Source organism: Muscardinus avellanarius (assembly GCF_963383645.1).
Source record: "Muscardinus avellanarius genome assembly, chromosome: 7".
In the NCBI taxonomy this organism is placed as follows: domain Eukaryota; kingdom Metazoa; phylum Chordata; class Mammalia; order Rodentia; family Gliridae; genus Muscardinus; species Muscardinus avellanarius.
Window position 1 is genome coordinate 92,862,997 of NC_137793.1, and position 26,131 is coordinate 92,889,127.

Consider the following 26,131-nt stretch of genomic DNA (forward strand, 5'->3'; position numbering starts at 1 on the left):
GTGGCTGGCTAGTATCATGGTCATATGAAATGAAAGTGTTTGATGTTAAGTGATATGAAGAAATCTTGGATTTTGAAGAATTGTTTCAGAGCCCATATAATCATTAACTTGAGTTCACTCTCAGTTGCTGCAGAGCCATACAACAAGAATACTAGTTGTCATCGGTTTTTGTTCCATGACCCATAACTGCTAAAGATGCAGAATAAGACTTTTTCTTGTGTTACTCTTTTTTTTTCTTTTTTTCTTTTTTCCTTGTGTGTGTGTATTTGGGGGGGGGGGTATTGGGGATGAAACCCAGCGGCATTCTACCTCTGAGCTACAACCCTAGCCCTATTTTTTTTATTATTATTATTTTGAAAAGGGGTCTCAGTGAGTTGCAAAGGGCCTCACTAAGTAGCTGAAGCTGGCTGCAAACCTGGATCCCACTGTCTCAGCCTCCCAAATGCTGGGATTACAAGTGTGTGCCACCACACCCAGCTTCTTGTGTTACTCTTAGAAGAAGAATTGAAAAAAGTATGAAGGAAAGACCTCATATGTAAAATAGGCTAATTTTTACTCAAGTGCCATTTTGCTACCTTCAGGCAAATATTGGAGTTATATGCTACCATTCCTGTGGTACCTCCCACATCTTCAGCAAGAGAGAATTTTTTCCATGGAGCTCAAGGTATTTGGGCCACCAGTATGTGAAATATTGGCTACACAAAATAACCAGATTTGAAGTTAAAAAAAGAATTACTTTGTATTTTGTTCATTAAATGTTAATTAGAAGTCTAAAGCTAAAGGTCACTGCAGAAAGCTTATACCAATGGAGTCTCACTCTTTCGGGATTTGTGCTACACTATGACTGGATAAATTAATTTACACAATTTTGTCAAACTTAATATCACCATCTCTAACATTTCTGTTTGGAATACTGTAACCTTTTTTGAGGTTAATACCCTTCTCATCATAATTATAAGGCCTTAACTAGCTCTTATTGGGTAATCTATTCAAATGAAATGCTATAATTCTTTAGTAAAGTACCCTGAGTTTCTATAACTTGAGTTATGAGTTAGCTAATTAGAAATACTATATAATAAGGAATTTTAGTCACTTTGAATTAAATGGAAATAACTAATATTTAAGTTTATTTTTTATAGGATTATGTGATATAATATTGTAGTTATACCCCGAAGAAAGTGCTGATTGATTATCGTAAAGAGTCAAATACCTGATTATTACTATTGTACTGTTTTTTTCTCTCTGTCCTTTAGACTTTGGAACAGACAGCCAGAATTCGGTTACTTCGCTTCACAGCAGCTGCATTTCACCACCTGTCTGCTCTTAGAATTCAGAAAGCGTATAAACGTCACGTGGCTGTGAAGAATGCTAATAAGCAGGTTAATTCAGCCATCTGTATTCAGGTTAGCTTCTTGGCAGTAAAATGATTTCCTGTGGCCGGGTGTGGTGGCGCACGCTTGTAATCCCAGCATTTGGGAGGCTGAGACAGGAGGATCTGGGTTCGTAGACAGCCTCAGCTACTTAGTGAGGCCCCTTGAAACTCAGTGAGATCCTGTTTCCAAATAAAGAATAAAAAATAAGGCTGGGTGTATAGCTCAGAGGTAAAATGCCCCTGGGTTCCATCCCCAGTACAGCAAAATATATATATATATATAAAAAAAAAGATTTCTGTTAGAAAATTTTGAGATATAATGGATAATTTCCAAAAACGTATGCAAGGTCACATAACATTTAAACTTTCAGCATATAGCTATTAGGATCATGTGTTAGAAATTGGTTGCTATTTTATGGCACAGGAATAATGCTGTGAATTATCCTCGGATGTAATTGTGCTTATCTACTAAAGTCTGAGGGTCCCTGTTTCCCTGCCAACAGTAGCATTGGAAGACATTCTGGTTTTTGCCATTCTAATGAATGGGAAATGCTATGTTATTTTTGTTTTGAATTTACTTCATTGCTAGCAGTTATTAAAATTTGTGTTTTTTATATACTTTGCTAACTTTTTTACTGCATGTTCTTTTTTATTATGCTTTATTGGAGTTAAGCATTCTAGATATTTATACACTTATATTTCCAAATAAAATATTTAGTGAAAATCATTTTGCAGAATGATGCACAGTTTGATAGAATTTTTATAAACTTGAAAGCAATACAGTGTGGGATTAAATACACACCCACCCACACATATTCACACATATATTCAACATTGACTGGAAGGGTTTGCACTAGGTGGGAGAGTAAATGATGCCACTAGGGAAAGGTAAAAGATATTTTGATATTTCTTCTTTAGATTTTAGAAGAGGGAGCCAAAATTAAAATTTGTCACTTCGCACAGCTATCACCTCTCTGCTCTTAGAATTCAAAGAGCATATAAATTTCACATAGGTGTGAAGAATGCTAGCCTGATTTAGTGCATATAAATACATTTTGCATATAAATACAAAATACGTGTGTGTGTGTGTGTGTGTGTGTGTGTGTGTGTGTGTGTGTGTTTTCTTGGAGCCTGGAGTAAAAATGAAAAAGTTTTCACATATTTTAAACAGAGATGGTTTCGAGCAAGATTACAACAGAAGAGGTTTACTGAGAAAAGTCATAGCATCCTAAGAACTGAGCATGAAATTCAAGAACAGCAAAACCAGCAAAATAGAGCTGCACTGGTAATACAGAAAGCCGTACGCCATTTTCTCCTTTGCAAAAGACAGAAAAAGTTTAATAATAGAATCGCTAAAATTCAGGTAAGTGAAAATTCTGTGTTTTATTCTAAGGTTCAACCTGAATTAAAGTTTTAGTTGAAATATATCTGATCATATCATATAAATTTACTGAAAATATTTACATTTTAGAAATAGATGTAGATATAACTCAAACCATTGCTGGCTGTAATGTTAAAGGTGTTGTGTTTTATCTCCTGAAGGCATTATGGAGAGGCTACTCTTGGAGGAAGAAGCATGACTGCACGAAAATGAAGGCTATACGACTAAGTCTTCAAGTTGTTAACAGGGAGATTCGAGAAGAAGACAAACTCTACAGGAGAACCACACTTGCTCTCCATTATCTTTTAACATGCAAACATCTTTCTGGCATTCTTGAGGCCTTAAATCACCTTGGTTAGTTTGTTCTAAGAATATCATGTATTAACATTAGGAATGCATTTTTGCCTTTAAATGTTTAAAGCGTATAATAGTACATGTTAGCTAAAACTTCATTTTGTTACTATAAATTCACTTCTGTTTTTCCCCCCCTTTCAGAGGTGGTTACTAGATTGTCTCCACTTTGTTGTGAAAACATGGCTGAGAGTGGAGCTATTTCTAAAATATTTGTTTTGATCCGAAGCTGTAATCGTAGTGTTCCTTGTATGGAAGTCATCAGATATGCTGTACAAGTCTTGCTTAATGTCGTTAAGGTATTTTTCCATTTTAATATAATATAGTCACTGGTCAAGAAGCATAATAAATACTGCAGATTAAATGTATGCCCGCCTATCAGTTGAAATTAGGCCTGTAAGTTACAATTCATTTAGGTGAAGAATCTTGGTTGGGAAAAATGTTTGATCTATTACTATAACTATAAATAGAAGTGCGGATATTTTTAATGATTTTATTTCTTTTTCCTTTATAATATTAGTAATATTGATTGAGATTACATTCGTGGTAGTATTTTTCATGCATCATTTAATTTAATCCTTATGATAGTTTTCTAAAGTACTTATATCATTCCTGTTTTATAGAAAAGGAATAACAATTCTTATAGAAGTTGCATGCAGTCAGTGGTATTCAGATGAGAGATTTACCTTTCCTTTCCCTACCCGCCCCTCTGACCACAACTTAGAGCACTGATATTTTTATGTTGATACCAAGCTACCTGCATGTGAATCCCAGCTCTGTGGGTTACTATAGGTTACTGTGCCCCTCTGTAGAGCTTCACTTTCTTAACTGTAAAATGGGTATAGTAATAGTATTCATCTCAAAATGTGGTGAAGATTAAATGAGTTAATAAAGTGCTTGATTCATAAGAATATTATGAATTCTTATGAATCAATACAGATGTTAGCTATTGATATTTTATTTTTTGTATTTAATATGATTATTGTTACCATTGCAAATTTCACTATAAATCTAGATATCAGTAGGTAAATCAGGCATGAAAAATCGTTCTTAGACTAACTAGCATCTTCTCTATTGTTTAATTTTTTCACTTTTCTCTCAACAAACATGTAAAATAGGATTGGTTAGATTTTGCTTTTTATTATGTTAAGCTATGATTAATTATAATAGATAAATTCTCTTTGATTCTTACTAAAATGAACTTATCTTGCCTTTTATTTACTTCATGATATTCTTTTTTAGAGACTCTTAGAGCTTTTGAGTCATTTTACATGGAACTTTAGAAGTAGGTGGCAAAGAAAAAGATTAAGATGATCTAGAAATGGCTATAGTAACAAAAAGATATTTTTTGAAGTCCTCTTTACCTGTTTCAGATACTTCAGAGATCATAGCTCTAATTTTTTTTTCTTCTTGGGCTATTTCTAAATGTTTGTGTTAATTATGACTTGATTTATTTCTATTTTCAAGTATGAGAAAACTACTTCAGCAGTTTATGATGTAGAGAATTGTATAGACACGCTACTGGAGCTTTTGCAGATGTACCAAGAAAAGCCTGGTGACAAAGTTGCAGAAAAGAGTAGAAGCATTTTCACAAAAACTTGTTGTTTGTTGGCTATTTTGTTGAAGACAACAAATCGAGCTTCTGTAAGTATTTGTCAGTTACTTTTCTTTGAAGTTATTTTTCTGTATTATCTGTATTATCTGTATGACATTTATGTTTTCCCTTTATAGTTATGAAACTAAAATAGGATTTTGTATGTGTTAAATCCTGCTTTTTGTATTGATAAAATAAATTCAATCTGTATATGAATAAGTAAATATACATGGTGTGTGTGTGTGTGTGTGTGTGTGTGTGTGTGTGTATGTAGTATGTGTATAAGTTGTTTCTTTCTGACATTAAAGAAACCGAATCCTGAATGTAGAAAGTAGAACTTATTGCAGCAATAAGTAGAAAGAAAGAAATTTTTTATTTACTAGGAAGCATAACAGATATCCCTAACAAGATAAGAAACCAGATATATAGAATTCTTTATCCTGTTGTAACATGTAAACATGTTTCAGGCTTTTCTGTGGCTAGACCTATGAGTTCCTTTCTCCCAATACCATGATCAACAGGAGGAGCCATAGCCTGTGACCCAATTGGACCTTTATCCTGATAACAGTGGGAAACCACCGAGGAATTTTTAAGCAAGAGAATGATATTTTCCAGTCAAGTTTTCACATCACTCTGGCTATTGATTGGTGAATTTGAGAGAGCCTGTGTAGACAGAGGGAGACCATTAAGGAAGGAGGCAAAGTAGACATGTAGTGGTCTAGGCAAGAGATTTACGTGGCCTAGCATTGTGCCAATGAGAGGTAAACTTTGAAGAGGTAAAATTCACATGACTTGGTAATTGCATATGATTGACTAAGTTTTTTTTACTAAGTATGGAGTTAAAGTTACAAGTTTTGAATAGTTCTCTTTATAATTGTATTGCCAATTAGTTTGCAACTTAAATCAGTCTACCTGCTGAATGTGGAGAGCTTTGTTCTCAAGTGTTAAAAACTCAGAAGCTCACAGCATTGTGTTTAGATGACTGATTTTGCTATTCTAGGAGAGAGAGAAATTTAATTTTTACTAGTATGAATTCTAAAAGTATCTTTTCTTTTTCAGGATGTACGAAGTAATTCCAAAGTTGTTGACCGTATTTATAGTCTCTACAAACTTACGGCTCGTAAACATAAAATAAATACTGAAAGAATACTTTCTAAACAAAAGAATTATTCTGTAGGCACCCTCCTTATTCCAGAAACACCTGTCAGAACCAGAATGGTTTCAAGGTAAGCAGTTAAGTGGATGATAAAATTTTTTTCACCATTGATTCATTTTAATAAATATTTATTAATACCATAAGCAAGATGCTATACTTAGCAATGGAGAAAAAATATGAATAAGTTTAGAATACTTAGCAAATCTAAAGAAGGTAACTTCAGCAAATAATGAGGTTATATTTTAGATTCTTAGTATTCAACAAATTCTTTTTTAGTTTTTTGTTTTGTTTTGTTTTGTTTTTTTGGTGGTACTGGGGTTTCTGGAAACCCTTTTACCTCCAGGCTATACTCCCAGACCTATTTTTTATTTGGAAACAGGGTCTCTTAAGCCAGTACGGCTGGCTTCGAACCTGCGTGATCCTCCTGTCTCCACCTCCCAAGCATGGGGGATTACAAGTCTGTGCCACCATGCCCGGCTTAAGTTAAATATTTTAAGAGCAGCCAGGCTTGGTGGTGCACGCTTGTAATTCCAGCATTTGGGAGGCTGAGACAGGAGGATAATAGTTCGCAGACAGCCTCAGTTACTAAGTGAGGCCCTTCGAAACTCAGTGAGACCCTGTTTCAAAATAAGGAATAAAAAATAGGGCTGAGGGCATAGCTCAAAGGAAGAATGCCCCTGGGTTCTGCCCCTAGTACCACAATATATAAATAAATAAATAAATACATACATACATACAAATAAAAAAATACATGGGTTGGTCAATCTTTAAAAATATTTTAAGAGCTAATACTAAGAAGCTTATTATAATTTTGTTATAACACTTTTACTTTCCATGTCAAGGACAAACTATGCAGTTTAGGATCTATCAAAATGACCTTGAATCTTGACATTTCTCCTTCTAGTGAAGATTTTATGGACTTAGTATTAGTTTTTGTGGGCTGCCATAACTATTCCCGCAAACTTGGTGACTTTGCACAACAGACACTTATACTTTCACAGTTGTAGAGACTAGAAGTTCACAGTTAAGGTGCTGACTGGCAGGGTCATACTTTCTCTGAAGGCTGTAGAAAGTAATCCTTTAGACATTTATCATTAGATTTAAGGCCAGCACAGATAATCCAGAATGAACTTATCTAAAGATCCTTTACCTAAATATATATGTAAAACCTTTTTCTAAATAAAGTAGCAGGTTCTTTTACTAGACATGGAAAATTTTTTTCAGGCCACCATTTAGTCTGCTGAATATCTGGAGAGATAGTTGTGGTTCATCTAGTTTAAGATATATTGCTTTAGCTCTTTTTTTTTTTTAATGGGTGTTTGCTTACATGGTAAACCAGACAGACCCCTCTCTCATTTCTCAGTTTGTAGAAATGGTATAGAGCTGGATCCTGGACTAAAAAGTGCTGAAATTTTGTGGTTATGGTACAGTATAAGTGTTCTGTAGTTCAGGAGAATGACAATGAACAAACTGAGTTAAAAATATTGTTACACTTACTAAGCTAAAGAGTAACTAGGATTTCTGTTAAAAGAGGATGGCTAAGAAACCATCTCTGGTATGTACTATGTAAGCTGAGTTAGGAAGGATGAACAGTAAAGGCAAGAGTTGAGAAAAGATTCGACACAGTGGGTGGAAGTTTTGAGTCATGGGTTCTGTTTTGGATAAGCCTGAGAAACCTATGACATTAATAAGAAAAAAATGCTTCGCCGGGTGTGGTGGCACACGCTCGTAATCCCCGCGCTTGGGAGGCAGAGACAGGAGGATCACGCAGGTTCAAAGCCAGCCACGCTGGCTTCAGAGACCCTGTTTCCAAAAATAAAATAGGTCTGGGAGTGCAGCCCAGAGTTAGAAGGGCTTCTAGGACCCCAGTACCACACACACACACACACACACACACACACACACACACACACACGCCAAAAAAAAAAGTAAATAAACCACTGGAAAATAAGGCCTATGGTTGAACAAAAGGACCATTGTAAAAATATACATTGTGCTATCATTATTTCAGGATATATAGCACTTGAGGCCAGGATATGAATGCGATTATGGATTCGAATTTAACTTTATGTCATTGACAACCATTCCATTGTATGGATAGACTACATATTACTCACTCATCGATGGTGAGATATTTGAATTTGGGGCAGGAAAGAATAAGAAAATAGAAATATATGTGGTAGAGATTTATGTGAGAAGATACATGAGCTCTGACAGCATTTTCTCAATGAGGTATGGGATTATAGAATCAACAACTCAGAAGCAGCTAAAGGGTGTGCAAAGGGTGTTCTAAAAAGGAATAAAAAAGTCATCTTGGAGAGAGGGGAGCATGCCAGGAAATTTCAAATGTCCATTTCAGGTCTGCAATTGACATAAAATATCAGCCTGTTTGTGTAATGTTTCTTTAACAATATCCATCTGTATAGAAATGGAGAAAGCAGACACTTTTATTCAATTTGGGGCACAAATAGGATTTTTCAGACAAGCTTAATAGGAGAGAAAAACAGAGTTAATAGCCTTTACAAAGGAGATTATATTGATGAGGCCAGGCTAGTTAAGGGGAAGGTGAAAATGTCATTTGATGGATGCTGGGTGCATGCTGAAGTCAAGCAAACTGAAGATGTGTGTGGGTAAGAGAATCGATTCAGTAACTATTAAAGCAGATGACTGGGATGAATCAGAAGTGGTGACTGGAGGGTGGAATTCACAAATCGAGATTTCAGGGTGGTATACTTTCTGATAAAGAAAAATAGAATGTGACCTCGTAAGAATGCTTGTTGAGAAAAACAGAAGGAAAGGGGAACAAACACTGCCTCCAAGTTGCTGTTGGCTTTTAGTCCATGTGGGTTTTTTACATGACTGAGAATGGTAACAGGGTGTGGGAGAACGCTAATTTGGGGCAAACATGATTGGAAGTTTAGTCTCGGACCAAAAGCATTAGTAAAACTAAGTAGCATAAGGTTCAAAGAAGTCAGCATATCACTTTTTAGGAAATAGTCTACAACTAGTAATTGGCAATACTATGATGCTTTTCCACATCATTGAGAGTGATTAAAGGAAATGATGTATTTAGGAGTAGTCATATTTGAAGACAAAACAGTGAAGTTACATTTTAAAGAGAAGTACTATATTAATGCCATGCTTTTTTTTTTTTTAACAGACTGAAGCCAGATTGGGTTTTAAGAAGAGACAGTATAGAAATCACAAATTCTCTTCAAGCTATTCAAATGGTGATGGATACACTTGGCATTCCATATTAGTAAATATAAACATTTTCAGTGTATACAATGTAAAAAAATATTGAAGCTAATCATGAATATGTAAAGAGGTTTTTGATTTTTCTGTAAAACTTCTAATATCTGGCTTTATATTAAAAGTAGAAATGTATATGTTACAAATAAACTATTAATCTTTTATTTAATACATAAATAATAGCTGTATTTGATATTCTGGTTTCTTAATATGTTAAGATGATTATAATATTCTTTTTCATATCTCTTACATTAAAGTAAGATATGTTTGAACATAATCAGATTCTTAAAGGGAAAGATGTATTACTACCTGTTTTATAGATAAGTTGAGGCATTTTTTAAAAACAGATGATGGAAATTGAAGATTCTGTGTACTCACTTAGAAGTGAGAAGAATAAAAAGTATTCCCACAAATATCTATGTCTAGCATCTTCCAAATGTCTATGAATAGCATCCTTATCGGTACCCTTTACAGACTGAAATATCCAGATAGTTGAGTGAGTTTCTCTAGGGAAATGAGAGAGTGCAGCTGCCACTTTACACACTAAAGCCTTTAACTTTGACCTGAATGCTGTTATAAACTGAAGTGGAAAGAACATAGTATCATTTTAATAGAAAACTATTGTCCATTTACATATCATAGACTTAAAATTGATTCAATTTTGGAAAGAATTTTCTTCTTAGCATCAGGTCACAATTACCAGTTTCTTTGTGGTTCTATGGTCACTGAAGCCTAATTCTTATGGGTTTGAAATCTGAAAGGATTCCAAAGTTTGTCTCTGTATGCATGTCAGAAAAAATTTTAACCCTTTGAAATAAGTCAGTAATAGGTAGAGAAAGATATTTTCGTATAAATTCATTAAAACAGCTAAAGGATTAAAAGTAAATAGTCAAATTGTATAATTATTTAGTTTGGATAGACCTAAATATATTGATGTGTTATAGGATATATTGAAATTTACTAATTTACTTATTTATTTTTTTACATATATATTAGGAGAGTATAGTGCAGAATATATTCTTATTTTCTTGTTTATAGATAACAGAATCTTACATGTAGACCACTATCGATTCCAAAAAAAACTTTGCTGGAATAAGATAATTCAGTAAAGTGGTAAGATACAAAATCAACATAAAGATCTATGGCATTTCTACACATTAACAATGACTAATCAGAGAAGAAATTTAAGAAATCGATTTTATTTAAAATTTCATAAAAATACTTAAGAATAAACTTATCCACAGAGGTAAAAGAAGAAAGAACCTTATCTCAGGTCATCACGTAATCTACAAACATCAACACAAATAGAGGTACAAATTTAAAATATGAAACAATAAAAAGAAAACTATGAAGAAAACGGCCAAACATTGGTCTTGGCAGTGAGTTCTTGGCGTTGACCCCAATCAGTGCCCAAGAAACAAAAGCAAAACTGGACAAATGTTAATAGAGCAAACCAAGATCTTTCTGCACAGCAATGGACACATTAGGTCCAGAGACAACACACAGTGTGGGAGAAAACATTTGAAGACTATGTATGTGATAAGGTGTTATTGTCCAAAATGGTTGATGGACTCCTACAACTCAGTAGCAAATACATACCCTGACTAAAAAGGGCAAAATTCTTGAGAAGTCATTTCTTCAAAGAAGACAAGCAAACAGCCAACAGGTATATGAAAAGGTAGTCAGTCATCAATAATTTTCGGGGGGGAATAAAAGTCAAAACTACAACGAAATACCACCTGATAGCTGGTAGGATAGATATTATCAACAAACAGAACAACTGTTGGTGGGGATGTGGAAAAAAGGGAGTCCTCCCTCATGCACTGTCAGTGGAAGGGTAAATTAGTACAGACCTATACAAAATAGTATGGAGGTTTCTAAAAACATCAAAAGTAGAATGGATATTTGATCCAGCCATTCCACTTCTACAGGTATATTCAAAGGAGTTGAAATGCAGATTTCACACACACATGTGCCCTGTTATGTTCATTGTAGCATCCACAATAGCCAAGATGTGGAGACAACCTGAATGTCCATTGAGAGATGAATGAAGAAAGAACAGTGGTGTGTACAGTCAATGTCTACTATACAGCCTTGAAGACAAAGTATATCCCAAAATGTATGACAAAAGGGATGGACTAGCATATTATGCTGAGTGACAGAGCCAGAAATAGAAAAATACTCCATGTTCTCACAGGTGGAATCTAAAATAGCCAAGTACAGCAGAGATTAGTATGGTGGTTGCAGGGACTTGGGAGGGGGAAAATAGGTGTTGATCTAAGGATACGAAGTTTCAGTAATGCAAGTAAATAAGATCTATGGAAATATAGTGTTAAAAATTATTTTAATTGAAGCATTTAAGACATTAAAAGAAAATTATTGTAAAATGTTAATGAGGGAATCCAGGTAGAGGTTCTATTTGAAAATTTTCAGACAAAATAACTTTTTCAAAATCTTTGGAAATAGCCAAATGCCATATTATTTTCTTAAGCCATAAATCTTCCAAGTTACCAAGAAGAGCAGAATGGATGGATTTGTGGTTTATTCACAGAATGAAATATTATTTTAAAAAGAAACCCTCTACTACATCCCAGTACATGGATGGATCTCATAAGCCAAATACAGAACAAAGTAATCAGGCATAAATAATAAAGAATAAGTAATATATAAATAATACAGAATAATACCAAATAAATAGCTACTGCTATTTGTGTAGTAAAAAAACAAGTAAAACTTATCTATACTATTAGAAATAAAGTGGATACAGTGACTTAGAAAGGGTGATGTTTATTATTATTATTATTATTACTATATATTAGAAAGAGGGTTGTTTATTATTATTAATATTATTATTACTATTATAACTGATTTGCGGTACCTGGGGAATTATACCTCTGAGCTACACCCCTGGCCCTGTTTTTTAGTCTTTTTAGTTTTTGAAACGGAGTCTCACTGAGTTAGGTAGCACTTTGCTAAGTAGCTACGGCTGTCCAGGAACCATGATCCTTTATTCTCTGCCTCACGAAGGCTAGGATTGCATCACCACGCCCTGCTAGAAAGAGGGTTTAAAGGTTCTGGTATATTCGGTTTTGTGTTTTGTGTTATGTTCAGTTTGTGAAAATAAATATAATTCATCTCATTTGATACTTATATCTACAATAGGATAATTTGGAGCTGAATAGTTTCCTTTGTTTATTTTTCTGATTAAATGGAAAATACAAGCTGAGAGAATTGTGTATTATCTATATTGTGATGACATCACACTATTCCGGCTAAGTTTCTTTTACGTGGTTCTAGTCTCATTTTACACAACCAAATAAGGCAAGCTGTTTCTAGACAAGGACCATGATCTCATGTTCTAAAGCTTTAGCACACGCCCACTGGGAAACCCAGGGAAAGGAACAAGTTGACTGTGTTTCTCATTTCATGATATGCAATCAGTATTGGCCTATGAAAGTCCTCGCTTTTCTTTTATTCATACATTTTATCTTTTATCCCTGATCCTGAATTCCATCCCCACAGGATAATGTTTTGACACAGCCTTAAATATACAATATACCTGTGTTGAATGTGACTTGCTTTGTGTATGTGTTTCACATTAACATTAATGAAAACTTATAGATTTTATCTTATTTTATGTTTTGTACTGTGCAAATATAGTTCCACTTTGCTTGACCTATTGAGTTGCTTTTAACCGCTGAATGGCATTGCATATTCTCTATTTACCTACTCTTCCGATGATGGGCATTCTGTGTCTTCCTAACACCCTTAATTCTGACATCCATACTCTCATGTAATCATCTCTCCCTGAGATGTCTCTTGCCTGAATTCACTCACTGGTGGGACTGTTGCATCAATTCTCGTATGTACATCTGTGAGTGTGTACTGGCAGATTACTTTGCAGAATGGTTTCGAAGTATGCTGTCTCCAGAAGGATGTGAATTGTCAATTCCTATCATCCCCACCAACATTTCCTGCTATTCGTTGTTCTTCTGGCCACGCTGCTTTTCATAAAGTGAGATCTGTTCATAAAGGGAGATCCAGTTTTTACTTACTTGCAATCCCCTCGTTCTTACTAAGCTTGTATGTCTCTTTGTGTATTTCCTTAGATGTTCAGATTTCTGTGATTTCCTGAATTGTATCTGATTAGCATTTTGTTTTGCTCTATGCCTCCTAATAGCTGATTTGTGGATACTCGTTGTAAACAATTCATCTTAACTTTTTGTCAATTTTAGCTACTGCAATTTTCTTCTTCTAAAATGCTTTGTATGTGTTTTGTGAAGGCATTTAAAAGGTTGTTCATATTTTACTCAGCCATAAAACACAATTACATCATTTACAGAGAAATGAATGGAACTGAGAACATTATGCTAAGTGAAATTAGTCACTGAAAAAAGAGTCAGATGCTCTCATATGCATAAACTAGGGAGAAAATGGGAAATAGGAGAAACTCTAGACAAAGGAGGAGAAACCTTAGATGAGTAAAGAAAGCGAGCAAACTGAGGGAGATGGGAAGGGAGAAAAGAAAAAGCACCCTAGTGCACATGATGTACGTTCACAACATATCAAAGTCCATCACTAAGCAGAGCATGAGAAGGAAAGAGGGAGGAGGGAGTGGGGTGGGAATTGTGGAAGGGCTCAGTGAGTAATTGTGCATGTATGCCTCTGCCATCCTGTTCCTCATTAAGATGTATGATTAAAATGCGCCATTAAGAATTATAATGGACATTCAAAAAAGAGAAGGACAGAAATGGATACTTCATAAAAATGAATATCAGAACAGGGATAACTATCTCAGACAAAGTAGATCCTAAGTCAAAAATGTAAAAAAGAGAAAGAGCATTATATATAATAGAGAGATAAATTTATCAAGAGGTTATAACAATTGTAAATATATGCGCACTAAACATCAAAGCATATATATGTGTATGTAGTTTTGCATGGTAGTGAGGATTGAACCTAAGGGTGTTCTACTGCTGAGCTACTCCCTCAGCCCTGTTTTCAATTTTTAGTTGTGAAACAGGGACTTATGTTACCACATGCTGGCCTCAAACCTGTGATTTCCCTGTCTCAACCTCCCAAATGCTGGGATTACAGGCACGTGGCAGCACATCCAGCATAAGTCACTTATTACATATCAGAAGGGAGAAATGAACTGCAAAATGTAATGTAGGGAACATCAGTGGCCCCTCTCAACATTGGACAGGTCATCTAGAAATGAAGATCGCATGTATCTACTTTTTACATCCCAAACATTCCATCCTACAGCAACAGAATACACTTTTTGTCAAGTACATTTAACACATCTTTTTGGGTAGATCCTGTGTTGGATCACAAAGCAATTCTTAGTAAATTTATGAAGGTTGACCCTATCAGTTATCTTTTCTAGTGAAAATGGCATAAAATTAGAAATCAAAACCAAGAGACATCATAGAATATATGGAACATATGTGTGGAAATAAAACATGCTCCTAATCAACCCATGAGTTAAGAAAATCAAGAGAAAATCGAATATTTAAAAGGAGTGTGTGCATGTGTGCCTCTACCATCTTGTACCTCATTGAGATATATGATTAGAATGCACTAATAAAGTGATTATTAATATAAAAAAAAGAAAAGAAAAGAAAAGGAGTGGTGATAGTAGGCATTCTTGTCTTGTTCCTAATTTTAATGGAAATTCCCCAGGTTTTTTCCCCCATTCAATATGCTATTGGCTTTGGTTTTATTGTATAATGTTTCAATGATGTTGAAGTGAATTCCTGCTATTCCAATCTTCTGTAGATTTTTTTTTTTTTTTTTTTTTTGGTACTGGGGATTGAACCCACGGGCATTCTACCTCTGAGCTACATCCTCAGCTCATATATTTTATTTTGAAACAGGGTCTCACTATGTTGTGGAGGCCCTCACTAAGTAGCTGAGGCTGTCTGTGAACCTGAATCCTCCTGTCTCAGTCTCCCAAGTCCTGGGATCACAAGCATGCACCACCATACCTGGCTTCTGTAGTGTTTTTAACATGAATGGGTGTTGGACATTCTGTAGCTATTGAAATGATGATGTAATTTTTGTCCTTAGTTTGATTTATGTGCTAAATAATGTTTGTTGATTTACATATCATGAACTAGCCTTGCATCCTTGGAATTGAAACCAACTTGGTTGTGGCGTGCAATTTTCTTGATAATGGATTTGAATGTGTATCACTAGTGTTTTTTAGTCTATGTTCATCTAGACCAATGGTCTGTAATTTTATTTTCTTGAGGGATCTTTATTTCATTTTGGTATTAAAGTTACACTAGCCCCATAGAAGAAGTTTGGAAGGATTTCTATTTCATTCAATTTCATGGCATTACTTGCAAAATATTGGATTTAGTTATTTTGTAACAGTATTGTCGAATTTAGCAAGGAATCCATATGGAACTGGGCTTTTCCTTGATGGAAAGCTTTTTTGTGGCTGTTTCTATCTCTTTGCTTGCTACTGCACTGTTTAGGTTTTCTATATTTCCTTGGTTCAATTTTAGTAGGTTGTATGTGTCCAGAAATCTATTGATTGCATCTGTTTTCCTGTTTATTGGAATTTAAATTTCAAAACAGAAGATCCTGCGTTTCTGAAGATCCTGTGTATTTCCCCACTGTCTGTGGTGATATGTCCTTTTTCATTTCTGATTTTAACAATTTGGATAGATTTATTTTTTTGCTTAGGTCAGCAAAGGATTTAGTTTTGTTGGTCGTTTGAATTTTTTGTTGTTCTTTATTTAATTGATTTTTGGCTCTAATTTTTATTATTTCCTGCCTTCCACTGGCTTCAGGACTAGTCTCTTTTTGTTTTGTGAGGTCCCTGAGGTGCATCATTGGGTTGTTTATTTGGTGACTTTCTGTTTTTCTTATGTGGGCACTCAGTGCTTTAAATTTTGCTCTTAAAACTGCCTACAAAGTGTCCAATAGATGTTGATATGTCTCTAATTTTATTTAATTCTAAGATTTTTTTGATTTCTCCCCTGATTTCCTCCATGATCCAGTCCTCATTCAAAAGTGTATCATTCAGTCTTCACATAGCCAAATTATGGCTCCAATCTAAGTTGGTTCATAATTTTGTAATCTATTCATCTGTTGAAATTATGGGATGTACAAACAATGGAATTTTACTCTGCAATAAAGAAGAACAAAATTATGTCACTTGCAGGAAAATGGATGGACCTGAAGAACATTATGTTAAGTGAATTAGCCAGTCACAGAAAGTAAAGGGTGATTGATATATTTTCTTTCATATACAGAAGCTAGGAAGTAATTTGGATACAACAGAGACTCTGGTAATAGAGTAGAAACTCCAATGGAGCCAGGAATCCAGGGAGGGGGAGGTGGGGAATAGAAAGAATCAGTGAAGAAATCACTTCCATTGACAGTATATACATATATAAAAATACCAATGTCAATCTCCATACCCTGTATGGGGAGGAAGGAGGGAGAGGGAGATAGGGAAGAGCTCACCAAGTGCTATGCACATGTGTGTCACTATCACTGTGAACTACATGATGATGTGAGACTATAATGTACTAATAAAAGTATAAAAAGAGAAAACCAAAAAATACCTTAAACAAAAACAGAAAAGTATACCCAAACTTAAGAGATATAGCAAAAGTAATTCTAAGAGGGACATTTATAGTGATAAATGCTTGTATGAAAAAAAATAAAATGAGCTCAAATAATGTTATATAGCACCTCAAAGAACTAGAAAAAATAGATAACAAAGACCCAATTTAGCAGAAAGCATTAGATAAAAAATATCAGAGCAGAAAAAAAATGAAATAGAAACCAGAAAAATCTAGAAAAAACTTATCTGAAAGATAGAAAAAGTTACAAACCCTTCACTAGACGATGAAGATGAAAGACTCAAATGTGTAAAATCAGAGACAAAAAAGGGCATTATAATTGATAATAGAACTACAAAGGATAATAAAAAGTCATAAGCACAATCATACACTAATAAATTGGATAGCCTAGAAGAAATAGATGAATTCCCTAGATATATACAACCTCAAGACTGAATCATTATTTCGTAATGAACAATATGAATAGATCAAAGATCAGTAAGGAGACTAAATCAATAATTGTGTGTGAGGCTGGCTGCAAACCTGTGATCCTCACGTGTCAGTCTCCAAAGTATGGAATTGCAGGCATGAGCCACCAAGTTTTGCTTGAGTCAATAATTTAAAAAGTCTTGGCACACACTTGTAATCCCAGCATATCGGTGGCTGACACAGAAGGATCGCAATTCACAGACAGCCTCAGCTTCTTAGTGCAACTCAGTGAGACCCGTTTCAAAATAAAAAATTAAAAATAGGACTGGAGGTGTAGCTCAGAGGTAGAATGTCCCTGGGTTCCATCCTTAGTACCGCTAAATTAATTAATTAATTAATTAAGAAAGAAAATAAAAAGTCTTACAATAAAAACAAACCCAAGACCCAGTGTGTTCACAGCTGTGTTTTACTTAACTTTAAAGGACAACCAATTCTAATCCTTCTTAAACTCTCCCAAACAATCGAAGAAGAGTGAAACACATAGAATATAGTTATAATAGTGGTTATAATGTTCTGGTCTTTTTTATGAGTTGCTGTTCCTACTTCTTTGCAGGCTTTCCATGTCTGTCTTAACTCATTAAATTTGTGTGTGTGTGTGTGTGTGTGTGTGTGTGTGTGTGTTTACTAGTGATTGAACCTAGAAACATTTTACCTCCAAGATATACCTCTATCCCCCTTTTTATTTTTTATTTTTAAATTTTATTAATTAATTAATTTATTTATTTTTGCAGTAGGATGGAACCCAGGGGCATTATTCCTCTGAGCTATAACCCAGCCCTATGTTTTGTTCTTTTTACTTATTTATTCATTTATTTATTTATTTTTATTTATTTATTTATTTTTTTAGTGGTACTGGGGGTGGAACCCAGAGGCTTTCTACCTCCGGGCTATACTCCCAGACCTTTTTCATATTTTTTATCTGGAAACAAGGTCTCACTAAGTTGCTGAAAGCCTCACTAAGTAGCTGAGGCTGGCTTTGAATCCGTGCGATACTCCTGTCTTAGCCTCCCAAGCGCGGGGATTACAAGTGTGCACCACCACGCCCGGCTTCTTTTTATTTTTTGAAATAGGGTCTCACTGACTTGTGAAAGGCCTCTCTAAGTAGCTGAGGCTGTCCCCAAAACGCAATCCCCCTGTCTCGGCCTCCTAAATGCTAGGATTATAAGCGTGTGCCACAACACCTGGCCCCCCTTTTTTATTTTTATTTTTTGTTTTGAAAAAAGATCTCGTTATAGGGTGCAGAGCCTCCATATATTTCCGAGGCTATCCTTGAACCTGTGATCCTCCTATCTCAGCCTTCCAAGTGGGATTCCGAGGTTTGCGTTTAGCGTAGCAACTTAGTGAAGCCTGTTTCAAAAAAATAATAATAATAATAACTGGGCATGGTGGCACACACTTGTGATTCCAATACTTGGGAAGCTGAGCCAGGATGATCACAGGTTCAAAGCCCGCCTCAGAAATTCAATAATGCTCTCAGCAACTTAGTGAGACCCTGTTTCCAAATAAAAAATAAAAGAGGGCAGGGGATGTAGCTCAGAGGTAGAATTCCCTTGGTTTCCATCTCTAGAACCACAAAAATAATAAATAAAATAAAGTAATAAAATAGAGCTATGAATGTAGTTCAGAGGTAGAATTCCCCTGTGCTCCATCCCCGCCCAAGTTTTTTCTATAAATGTTCCTGAGCATTGCTCTATTATGCAGTTACATTATTTGAAAGTAGGGTGTCCACTTTGGGTCTTCTAATATTTACTAGATGAGAATGGTACAGAGCTCAGTTTAGAGAAAACTACTCCCAACTACTGAAACAGAGCTGTTGAGCCTCCTCTGACTGTATCATCTGCTGTGGAAACAGGAAACACAAGCGTCCTCAGGTGACCCATGGGGATCCTCACTGATACTTCGTCCAGGTGGGATATTCCCTGGCCTCGAATCATATTCTCACATGCACTCCCACACCAGTCAGTACTGAACTGAATACTAAGGAAATGCTGGGAACTGTCGTGGGTTTCTCTTTGCAGGTCTCTCCTCTGCAGCACTTGTGAAGATTGTAATTTTTCCCTCTCTGAACATCTCAGCAGCAGCTCTTAAATATAGGGAGTCTCTGACCCTGCCTGGGAGCCTCAACCTTGGAATGAATTCTCTCAGCATAATAAAAAGAGGAAGACAGGGCTCGCCTCATTTGATCCCCCTTTCTCAGGGTTCCCTGTGTTATGTTGTCTGCGATCCAGCATCTTCAAAAAAATTTTCCATGTATTTTCTCAGTTTTTACATTTATTTTTAGAGTTTGTTTTAGGTGGAATTTCAAATCCAGTCCTTATTTTCTATGTTGGTCAGAAGGAGTCACAAGCTGGATTTTTGATGAAATTTTATTTTAATTATCTGAAATTTAAATAGTAATAACTGCCACATGGGCAAGAGTTCAGAAGCCAGAGTTAGTAACTGCTCACTGAAAACAAATAGTAAAAAATTCTTTGAAGTGAGTAGTTTCAGGCAACATTAGTGGTATAGGGTATTTTTCGTTTAAAATATGTCTTTAGGACCGTAGAAAGGGTCTTAACTGTTGTAAATTTTATAGTATATTTCATTAATTATTACCCATTACTTTGGGGAGAAGGGCACTGATGATTGAATCCATAGAATTCTACCTCCAAACTACACTCCTGACCCCTTTTTTATTTTAAAATATAGTTTCCATAAGTTGTTGAGGGTCTTACTAAGATGCTGAGGCTGGCCTGAAACCTGTAATTATCTGATTTCAGCTTCCCAAATACAGGGATTATAGGTGTATACCACCTTGCCCAGTTTGCCAATTACTTTTTTTTTGCGGAACTGGGAATGGAACCCAGGGGCATTTGACCTCCAAGCTCCACCCCCTGTCCTATTTTTTATTCTTTATTTTGAAACAGGGTCTCACTAAGTTGCAGAGGGCCTCACTAAGTAGCTGAGACTGTCTGCGAACCGCAGTCCTCCGGTCTCAGCCTCCTGAATGCTGGGATTGCCAGCGTGTGCCACCACACTTAGCTTTACACATTACTTTTAATACTGCATTGTAATCAGGGAAGATTAGAATTTTTAATGTTCAACACACAATTTGGAAAGACTTCCCTAAGAAAAAGACCACAAAAATTGGAAACAAATTTAAGTTTGAAAATAAATATTTATATTAAAAATTGACAACAAAGATATCATAAAAACAAACATAACATGCATATTAATTATAGACAAATTACCTGGTAACTTTTAAAATATTTTTGGCTGATTACTTGATGGTTTCTTCACATGACAGTCTTATAACATTTTGAATAGATAAAATAATTATTCAGTCTTTCTTTAGTATGTTTGATTAAAATGTGTTACTTGCTATTGAAATACTAGGAAAGTCATTTCAGATTCACCGCTCATGATCTGTAATCTCCAGGATTGTTGTCAAATTTTAGAAAAATTCTGCCAAGTGTCCTTGATATGATGAATAGCAAGATTTCAGGGCATAAAAAGGGTTATTTGACATGATTGATATTAAATACACCAAATTAAGACATTGTGAGCTAGCTTGTTGTCAATGTTCTCATTTTAAAGACGTGACTTCTTCACTGACGTCCATATATCACTTATGACAGGAGCAAATGCAAGCTTCCATTCTTACTAAGTATCAATAAAACTGAATTACGTTCTATTTATCTTTGATTGTTCCTCAGTACTTTTTTGCTAGATTTTTTTGGAGGGGAATTTTCTTAGGAGTATTGGGGTGTTTCTACCTCTGAGCAATACCCTATGTTCTATTTAATATTTTATTTTGAAACAAGATCTCACCAAGTTTCTGAGGGCTTCGCTAATTTGCTGAGGCTGGCCTGGAACCTCAAATTCTCAGCCTCCCAAGTGCTAAGAGTAAAGGTGTGTGTCACCGCACCTGGCTTTCTCCATATTTTTCAATCTTGATTATTCTTCTGGTGCCAGGCAACGTAGAACATAGTCACCTGTGCTGTGTCTTCAGCCCATGCATCTTTGTGCCTTGATGCCAGCTGACTTGAACCATGTATAACAGAAATATCCCTAAAAGCCTTTCTTACTCTTGCATGGCTAATCTCAACATACCGTCCTGTGCATAATTCCTTAGTTATATTCTAAAACGCCTGACTCTCTAAAGTCAACAGATTCAAAGTAAAATAGAGGAAAATGAGTGGAGAACAATCATAGCTTATTCTTTTGTAATTAAGACATCTTTTCAATTAAAAAATCTATTACTATGCAAAAACATCAGTGGGGTCCTTCTCAGATCCTTGATGATGTCTATTCAAATGAGGAACCCCGAGGCTTAAAATTCCCTAGCTTCCCAGGAAACCGAGCATTGGCTATGATTATCACTTTTCTTCTTTTTCTTCACATTGAGATTCTGTATAATTGTTGCATTATGAAATCATTAAATAATCTACTTTGTTTGTGTCCATGACTCTTGGCACTTTTGCCTCCATTTGTTCTGGCACAACCACCAAAGCAATGTCTCTTGGGTAATATATTCCCGACACTCATTTTCATTGTTAGATCTACCAAAGATTCTTTATGAGCCGTAAAATAATTTGTGAAATTTTTATCTGGAATTCAAAGCCCTTCTTATATTTTTCACAACTTTCTTGTGCAAAGCCACTGCTCCAGTAGTGGTCTTCTTGCTAATTCTAGGATATTGTAAACTCTCTAATACGCCAGCCTTTGCTCATGTTTGCTTTTCCTCTTCACTACAGCATAATATGCAAGTGTTCTTGAGACCATTCTCAAATCAAGCCTCAGTAATTTTTTATTCCTCCAAACTCCCACATGTTTTTATCCTAACAGTCGTTCTAAAGCTTGAAGTTTATTTCTAGTATACATTTATATCTCAAGTCTTAGACATATTGCCTGATTTCATGATCTACATATGCACTGTCCTCATAGTCCTCATTTCCTGAGAATGTTCCAACATGGACATTGACAATAAATAGAATACTTTGAAGCCCCTCTTCTCCATTTCCCTCCCTCCCAATACCTAGTACACAGATTGTAAAGGGCATTATATTTATGTGGGTAGTAGAGTTGCATTTTATATTCAACAACTGCAAATAAGGTAAAAGTTTGCAGAATAAATTCACTCTTTTATGTACTTTAAATTATCTATAAATTTATTTATACATCAAAAAATTTTACAGTAGCATTTATAATATAAAATTTTAGATAGACTTAAAGCACCTGTCAGAGTATATATGCAAATATTTTGCTGTATTTTTAACATATAAATCATCACTGTGTCTCCATTCATATATACATGCAAGACAAGAACAAATAAAGCATAATTTAAAACTGAACGTGGCGAACTGTATTTATATTCATGACCTCGAAGTTTACGAATTTGTGTTGTTAGCATTTGATGTGTTCTTTCCATGATGGCCTGTCCCTGAGGATTATAGGGAATGTTGGTAATATGTCTAATGGGAAAGATTTTTTTTTTTTTTTCAGATCTGGGGATGGAACCCAGGGACATTCGACCGCCGAGCTATACTCCCTGCCCTATTTTTTATTCTTTATTTTTGAAACCAGGTCTCACTAAGTTGCAGAGGGCCTCACTAAGTAGCTGAGGCTGTCTGCGAACTGCGATCCTTCTGTCTCAGCCTCCCGAATGCTGGGATTACAAGCGTGCGCCACCATGCCCGGCTTAATGGAAAAGATTTTACAGAAATTTTTTGAAGCTGCTGAAGTATAGGCAGGAGCATCATCTGTTTTTAAAGCGAGGAGCTCCCAGAAGAGCAAAGCAGGCAAATAAATGCTGAACCACATCCTTTACTGCTTCTCTGGTTCTGGCTGTGGCAAAAATCTGCATGAGAGAAAGTGTCCACACATACATGTACAAATTCAAGTTTACCAAAACTAAGTATATGAGTTACATCCATTTGCCATAAACCATTTGGCCGCAGTCCCCTCTGGGATTAACGCCCATGGGTAATGAATGTAAATGTGGAGGACATTTAGAACAGTGTTTTACTATTTGCCTTGCTCTTTCTCTAGTGAGGGAGAACTGTCATCTTAATGCGGCAGCATTTTGGTGGTGTGACACATGACTAGCAGTTGTGGATTCGACCACAGTTCCAATTACAATTTTTGTCCATGATCAGCGACATTCTTTCCCTCCTGGTAATCCAGAATGTCCTCCTATATGCCCAATGAAACATTTATGTATTGGTTTCTGTATCAATTTTTGAAGTTTAACAAGTAAACATGTATGGTAGTCTTTTCTGAGGGGAGAGATGCAGTTTCTATATTAGGAAACAACCTGGCTATGTACTGAGAATCAGGATAGAGGTTAAATCATGTTTCTTGCAGCTGTTCAAAGGCTGTAATAACTGCCACCAATTTGCTTCAGTTGCTTAGGTGTCTATTGAGGAAACACTGCCTCCCACTGGAGCTCTATAAATGACTTTTAAGAGACTTTCCACTATTTCTTTCCTCTTCTGTAGTTTACGTTCAACAGAGCAGAGTTTGCAGCAGTGCAGTTTATGAAATGCACGGCTGCTTCATGCTTTCCAAGAGACTCGCACTCATCCCGAGGAGGGCCTGCCAGGTTTACCAGAACAAATCTAAGGGCCGGTCCCAGCATTTGCATTGTGCAGGAGTGCTACAAACCAAAAATCTGCGGATCAAAGTTCGACGCCTCCGCTGGGGCCCGCGATTGATTATGGTTTCCCTTTACTTTGCGAAATATTCTGATGGGCAGAGCATCAGTAATCCCTTATTTCTCAAACTGTGTTTTAACTTCCTTCTGAAGCCAGGACTTTCCTGCACTGCCCAGGATTGTTCACGGGGGACAACTGGCTGTGTGAGCACCCGCAGCTAGTGAAGGCGCCCCTGAGAGCCCTACAGCATGAGGCTGCCAGCGAAAATTATTTGCTTTATATTGTGGACTGTTTGTACAGCCGAAGGTAAGATTAAAACAAACAAACAAACAAACAAACAAACAAATCTCCATGTAACTCTTTTAGAAAATACTTGCCGATATTTTTCAACAGTGAGAATAAATATTTGGTCTAGAAAATGCGATTTAATTAACTATTTATAATTTAGTGTTTGAGTGGCTTTTGACACTTTTCAGTTTAAAACATGTAATTGGTTTATTTGGATATAATTAGTTCCTTTACTATACGATTATTCATCATATTTTATTTAATGTAAAATTTAAGAAAATGTTTTAATAGATGTTTCTAAAAACAATAATTCAATGTGATCATTTCCCATGTAGTTATTATAAAATTGAAGTCTCTTTTTTAGCTTAGGAGTTTCATCAAAATGCTGGATGTGAAGGTATTAAGTATGTGAATATAGAGAGCAAGAAACTTCAAATCATATAATAATTGGATTTATTTTCAATAGAAATTTTAAGTTCTTCTAGAAAAATGTCATTTTTATTTACAACTGATATTGTTATGGCCTTAAAAGTTTTGAAGACCACCATTAGTTATGTTAATAGAATGAGAAGATTATATAAATTTGAAGCTCAATTGACATATAATACATGCAACCTTTAACTTTTTCAATTGGTTTCTCTTTTCCTGTGGTTCTATGTAAGGTATATTCTCTGAGAGCGGAGACATTGTTCTGTTGGACACCCTTCCTGATATCAGTAAAACAAGTTCTGAATTTGTAATTAATTTTAATTCTATCAATTTTCTCAGTAGATTAAAAATTTTTTCCTCAGAGAAAGTTTGCTTTCCTATTTCAGCTAGCCAAGCGATCGATATTTTATCACCATTTTATAGCAAATGAATAATATATCATTCATAATTTCCCCAAACTTTTCACCTAGCCAATAAATTTAGATTGAGTGCCTCTAGGCCCTGAAGAATATTTTGCAATAGCACAAAATTTCTGTGTTTGAGCGCCTCCTACCTAGGAAATAAAGGCAGATATGTTTTTTGGTTCTATCATTTGATAATATTTTTTAATATTTAAGTGTGTCTAATACTTTTTGAAAGATAAAACTTCTTTTAAGTTTTATTTTTATTCGTGTGTGTGTGTGTGTGTGTGTGTGTGTGTGTGTGGTACTGGGTATGGAACCCAGGGGCCTTTTACCTCCATGCTACACCTCCAGATCTATTTTATATTTTTATTTGGAAACAGGGTCTCACTAAGTTACTGAAAGCCTCACTAAGTTGCTGAGGCTGGCTTTGAACCTGTGATCCTCCTGTCTCAGCCTCCCAAGTATTGGGATTACAAGCATGTACCACCATGCCCGGCCAAAGTTTTATTTTTAAATATGTTATCACTTGACTTTTAGCTAGTCACCCTTACATCCAGTCACTTCGAAAACTAGGCAATCATTTCCTTGCACATACAAATATTATAATTAATATTAAATAGTATTAAATTGGCAAATAATTCCAGAACAATGTCTCTAGTACCAATCATAGCAAACATCTTTTTCTTTTTCCTTAAATGTTCTTGACTTTACTTACTTTGTGGGAATGCTTTTCATGTTTTACTATTTACATGCTATTTGCTGAGGTTTTATGTCAAGATCATTTACCACGTAAGGAAGATTTCTTTCATTTCTGGCTAATTTTTTAAAATCATGAATTAATGCCAAGTCAAATCAAACTGTTTTAGTGATTTAAAAAGTAGAATATAAAATGTTACCAAAATAGTGCCACACAACATATATGGTAATTTGATGGCAATTTAATCTCCTCATACAGCACCACAGCCCAGCTGCCTGCATCTAATTTTAAAATAACACTGACATATTTAAGTATTGCAAAATCAAATTATTGTAAAGTTGAAGTAAGTTCTCATATGTAAATTCAAAAAGAGGTTAGGAAACAGCCTTCATCTGGGGCCTCTGGTTGCTCAGGTCTGATCCAAAGTCTGAATAGATCCGTTTTTATTTGCTCAGCCTTTGACTGTTTTTCAGTCTCTGCCAGTTTTCCCTCTTTCCAGT

At 35.4% G+C, this 26,131-nt stretch overlaps 2 protein-coding genes across 2 annotated transcripts in view; both read left to right on the forward strand.

The window, feature by feature from the left end:
• Positions 1-9,114, forward strand: part of ASPM (assembly factor for spindle microtubules) — a gene marked incomplete at both ends in the record, with an annotated part of 53,836 nt that extends 44,722 nt beyond the window's left edge. The window contains 7 exon segments of the mRNA XM_080698745.1: positions 1,254-1,403; positions 2,544-2,735; positions 2,915-3,107; positions 3,249-3,403; positions 4,572-4,748; positions 5,758-5,924; positions 9,015-9,114. Coding sequence (XP_080554871.1) covers positions 1,254-1,403; positions 2,544-2,735; positions 2,915-3,107; positions 3,249-3,403; positions 4,572-4,748; positions 5,758-5,924; positions 9,015-9,114 — 1,134 coding nt within the window.
• Positions 9,115-23,138: 14,024 nt separating this feature from the next.
• Positions 23,139-26,131, forward strand: part of LOC308265153 (complement factor H-like) — a gene marked incomplete at both ends in the record, with an annotated part of 57,421 nt that continues 54,428 nt past the window's right edge. The window contains 3 exons of the mRNA XM_080698746.1: positions 23,139-23,142; positions 23,658-23,921; positions 23,966-24,119. Of these exons, the coding sequence (XP_080554872.1) occupies positions 23,139-23,142; positions 23,658-23,921; positions 23,966-24,119 (422 nt within the window). The remainder of the gene's footprint in view (positions 23,143-23,657; positions 23,922-23,965; positions 24,120-26,131) is intronic.